The following is a 4,836-nucleotide window of genomic DNA, read 5'->3' as shown; positions in this document are numbered from 1 at the left end:
ATATGGGGTCAAGAGACCATGCAGTTACATATAATTGTGGGGGTCCTTGACATGAAATAGTTTGAGAACCACTGATATCTAGAAACATATTTTTTTTTCAGAAAACTGATTTAGAAGACATTTTGTTAAAATCTGGTCTCAGTCCTAATTGGGTTAAAGCAGCAGTCTATCTGAGGTACCCTACGGTATCTGTTACCATGTCACATATCTCTCACAGAGCGGAAGCTCTTTCCTTGAGCAAGTGTCAAATGTGAGCACATTCAATCGAAGGACATCTGCATGGTTCATTAATATGTACCAGTGACAGGCAATATGAAAAGAAAGGCTGCAAATGTTGCTTGGAAAAGTACATTTTAATTCTCTAAAGGAAAAGTACGGTATACATTTAAGAGAGAGGCATTCACAAAAATGGGCATCTTAAAGTATGCAGAAGTTGTTTCTTTACTGATTATAATAATTATTATAATATAGTACATTATACAGTTGCTGCATTTATCTAAATGATGACGAAGTTGTCTAAAAGGTCCACAGCGGGTTCGCTTTCATCTATCGAGACTAATGGAGGAAGCAGGCAATTCTTTGGGCTTCTTCCAGAGAAAAGCGGCTTCATGCTATGTGATCTTGTATAATGATTGTGAGCTGCAGATTAATCTCATGTGGCATTTTCATCTATACAGATGCACAATACTTGCCCGAGCCTTTGCTATAGCATAGATTTAACAACAGAGGCCTGCATACAGTAGGCTACATACAGGCAAACATAAATAAGAGCATCTCAATCTCATCAAAAACAGCATTTATTTCATTGTTGAAAATGTCAACCTTGGTGAAATAGTCTTGCATCCGTCTGTGTGTCCATCATTTTATTGGTTGGCTGCAGGGGCCTGCAGAGACAAATATAAACAAGACAAGAAACATGCCATTTATTTAACAAAAATGCATTACAAATATGAAGAGCTAATAAAAAAAAGGGATAATTTGCATATTTACTGTAACTGAGATGTTTGGGTGACACACAGTGTGATAGCTGTCTATATGACCAGACAGAACACGTACATTTAAATGAATGGGACTTACCTGGCTTGCCTGCACAGGCTGGTCTTGTGGAACAGGTTGTGAAGGAACCCGGGACTGTGGCGGAGCGTCGAAGGTAGCAACCCGCTGAAACAACAAAGAAAAAAAGTGGGTTCAGAAGAGAGCACTTTGAAGATATGAAAGCATGCACTATGCAATAATCTAATCTCACCTCTGGCCTACAATGTAATAAATGTTTTTGTTTTACTCACATTAAGGGTTTGCTGGGGTACAGTATCGTGAGGGTATTGCCGGGGTACAGTTTGGGGAGGGTATTGCTGGGGTACGGTTTGGGGAGGGTATTGCTGGGGTACGGTTTGGGGAGGGTATTGCTGGGGTACAGTTTGGGGAGGGTACTCAAATGGGAAGATCTGTGAAAAAACACAATCACAGTAAAAGCTGTGAATGGCACACTTCTTCTATAAGGTTCAAATGAAATGAGTCACATGCGAATCTGTCTTACATTTGGAAGCTGTGGCATTGGCGGCATGTTTGGCATGATCTGAAACAAAAAAGCAAATATAGCTTGAACATTTACTATCTAAGAACACTGCAGAGGTGAATGGATATGTGTAGATCTGGTCAGATCAGGTGAAAACGTTTACCTGGTGCTTGTTGAAGTCATAGGGGTAGTACTTGGGGGGGAAAAGGAAAGAAGAAGGGATTAAAGTGCATAAATGTAAGCCAGGAAAACCGAGTATAAAACATGTTTCCTCAGATACAATTCGCCACAAAGGAATTTCTAATTTCAAATGATAATGATCTATGTAAAAACTATAAGACATTATAGTAGTTGATATGTACATTATTTTAGTCAATCACAGACATTTTGCCAGATGTATAATTTAAGTCCATGTGCTCAGTCAGTGATAACAAGTCATGATTCAACAGGCTCTTAAATTCTCATATCACGTGTATCCTTGAGACGTTACTGTAATTGAAAAGAAATGGTTTCTTTTCAGTCTACAATAACGCCCTGTAATCTCAGCGGAGTCGGGAAAAACCACCAACACTTACAATTTCCACACTCTTTCTTCCCGGTGCCTGGGGTATGGAGTACTTTATGAATGCCTGAGAGGGGAAGGACTGTACAGAAACAAAGACATGACACAATTATGTTGAAAATAAATGAATGAATGGGAGGAGGGGGTAATTAGGGGAAGCTTTTTAAATTCTCATTTGTCAAAGTCATGCTGTATGTCATGTGTTCAGGGAGATTATTGTCTTTTTTGTTAACCTGTCCAGGCATTGAGGGGCCGCCAGCACCACCGCCAAATCTGTGCGGGAACACCTTTTAAAAAAAGAAGAAAATAATCGTTGAGATTGTGACAGGTGTGTGACAGCATTGTACACTGCTACAGATCAATTAAATATGTTTATGTAGCCTGTAGGCCTATACTGCCTCTTCAAGAACAATAGGAATCACATCAATAATCAACTAAAGTGCACAGACCACTTAAACACCATCTACTGCGCCAATAGAGGGTATGCGCATGCTTAAAGTGAATGGCAAATTGAGTGGCAAAGTGAGAGGCAAACTTAGTTAAATGTCGTTCAACGTCATTTAATGGTCAGAAATTGTGTTTTTTTGCCACTCAGTAGGCGTTCCCGCATAACTTCCGGGTATGATGATGATGTCACAAGCATACCCTCTATAGATCAATATTACATCAATAGTGAAAATAGTCGATCTGCATCTGCACGCTCACATGCACGTGACATGTTGCTGAGCTTGTAGATCAGCTATATTTTCACCAGATGTTGACCTATTTTATAACATGCCCCAGAATAGGGAGACGCTGGGTTTAAGGGGACGGGGTTAACTTATAATAACTCTCTGAAAGTGTAAACATAGTCTGAGGTGATCACTTGTACAGTCCTTGAGTTATATAATAGGTAACTGGGTATGAGAGAGAGAAACGGGTGAGAAACGTACTATTTCCATGCTGATGGGGGCCATTCCAGGTTGCATTTGAGGCAATGCGTAGCCACCGTTATTACCCTGAGAGGAAATAAAAGGCAAATAAAAGACTGATTACAGACTGACAGCAAGAATAATTGTTGCTGTCGAGAGGAAACCTGACACACAGACGTAAAACCTCGTAACTCCATTTTTGAGGTATTAGATTAAATTAAAGTATTTAAAAAAAAGGCTTCGGACAAAACCTCTTCACTCCATTGGACCCCCAAAATGTCTGCTAAAGCAGCTAACTCCACCACCTCTCCCCTATCATGGAAGTAACTGACAATATATAAAGTCACGACACCAACTTTGATGAGGCAGTGTATTGCTTTGTTTTCAAAATATAAGCTTTTTTCCTGAAGAAAAAAAAGAAGTTACTGAAAAAATACATGCATTATACCTGTGTGGGTGGTCCTTGCCTGGAGCCCCCATAATGAGATAGGTAATGTAGGAACTATAATGGTGGAGGGAGAAATATTTGCCCAAAGACAATAATGTGGTTAATTCAAATGTGGTTAGGTTATACATCCTCCCTTGACATCAATGTGTCAACAACAGACAACTTACTGGTGCAGCGGAGGCTGTGCTGGCCAGATAAAGGCACAAGATGGCAAGTTTCATTTTCACCGAATTCTGGAAGAGCTGCAGACAGAATTCACAGTCAGTTACATGAATATTTTAGGGCTGGGACTCGATTAGAAATAGTAATCTAATTAATTTGAGGCATTGTGATGAATTAGCCTAAAATTATTTTAATCGCATATCAAGAATTTGACGTGGGAATTAAGCTTTCTCTTATTTTCAATTATAACGGATATTGATATACGAGTGAATCAGTGAGTGAGTTTTCTTTTTTTATATATAAAAATTTCCCATCATCCACTGGGCCAAGCAAATTGGTCTGATCGGCGTCTGCATGCTCCCGGTGCGTGCACCGGTATGATCGGTATGGCCTGAAACTCATCCAGTGAGAAAGGTTCCATGGTGCAAAAACTAAGCGTGATTAAACTGCGTTAATTTATTTTAATCGTTTCTGTAATTAACTAATCTAATCGAAATCAATCAGTTGAAGTCCCGCAGCCCTAATGAATATATATATTTGCAATACAATGCAATAAAAAAAACCAAATTAATATCTCACCTTCTGCAATAAGGGTAGTGAGGATGAAGTGGATGAAGTCAGTCCTTCATGTTGTCCATTGAGGTATTCAGGCTTTTTAAAGGTTGTCCATTCCTCTCAGAGCCAATCAGAACATATATGGTCGTGACGTTGCTAATACCCAATGACTAGTTGTGTGGCTGTCTAGTCTTGTGCTTTAGTAAATGACCGGTGGTCAGATCCACATTTTGTGTTAATAGCAGCCTTTGGTGTTGATTATACTGTCTAGTATAGGGTGAACGCCTTGAAGCATCATTTACTCCTTATTCTGGAATTTGAGGCATAACTGTATTTATACCGTGGATATATTTATTGTACTGCATGCCGCTGCACCACTACTAGTTGGGGCACTTTGACACCACAACCGTAAAGAAGAATATACAGTATCTGGCCCAATTCAATTTGTTTTAGTCTTTTGATGGCAATGCGAGGCCTTAGAACAGTGTTTCTCAAAGTGGGGTCTGGGCACCCCCAGGGGTCCTTGAGGGAGTTGCAGGGGGTCCCCCAACTAAATGATAGTTTGGAACCAAATGGACCCTTATGGGTCTGTAACTCTGAGAGTGTACAAATGGAACCAAATGGACCCTTATAGGTCTGTAACTCTGAGAGTGTACAAATGGAACCAAATGGACCCTTATAG

At 39.9% G+C, this 4,836-nt stretch overlaps 1 protein-coding gene across 1 annotated transcript; it reads right to left on the bottom strand.

Moving 5' to 3' along the window:
• Positions 1 to 332: 332 nt before the first annotated feature.
• Positions 333 to 4,244, bottom strand: scpp5 (secretory calcium-binding phosphoprotein 5). The gene is made up of 11 exons (XM_080759987.1): positions 4,179 to 4,244; positions 3,605 to 3,679; positions 3,438 to 3,491; positions 3,011 to 3,076; positions 2,312 to 2,365; positions 2,092 to 2,160; positions 1,680 to 1,709; positions 1,538 to 1,576; positions 1,287 to 1,445; positions 1,078 to 1,161; positions 333 to 884 (listed from the first exon to the last, which is right to left on the bottom strand). The coding sequence occupies exons 2-11, from the start codon at positions 3,656 to 3,658 to the stop codon at positions 864 to 866; spliced, it is 630 nt and encodes a 209-aa protein (XP_080616113.1). The 5' UTR covers positions 3,659 to 3,679; positions 4,179 to 4,244; the 3' UTR covers positions 333 to 863.
• Positions 4,245 to 4,836: the final 592 nt, after the last annotated feature.

The sequence above is a fragment of the Protomyctophum bolini genome (genome assembly GCF_963924005.1).
Source record: "Protomyctophum bolini genome assembly, chromosome: 3".
Classification (NCBI taxonomy): domain Eukaryota; kingdom Metazoa; phylum Chordata; class Actinopteri; order Myctophiformes; family Myctophidae; genus Protomyctophum; species Protomyctophum bolini.
The sequence above is the reverse complement of the archived record's forward strand: the minus strand, read 5'-3'. Positions and strand labels throughout refer to the sequence as shown.

Excerpts from the sequence above, each read along its gene's own strand:
- scpp5 (XM_080759987.1), bottom strand. The coding sequence starts at position 3,658 with ATGAAACTTGCCATCTTGTGCCTTTATCTGGCCAGCACAGCCTCCGCT. Across the intron at positions 3,077-3,437 it reads GGCAAGGACCACCCACACAG|GGTAATAACGGTGGCTACGC; the intron begins GTATAATGCATG and ends ATTTCCTCTCAG. Across the intron at positions 2,366-3,010 it reads CCCCCATCAGCATGGAAATA|GTGTTCCCGCACAGATTTGG; the intron begins GTACGTTTCTCA and ends TTTTTTTAAAAG.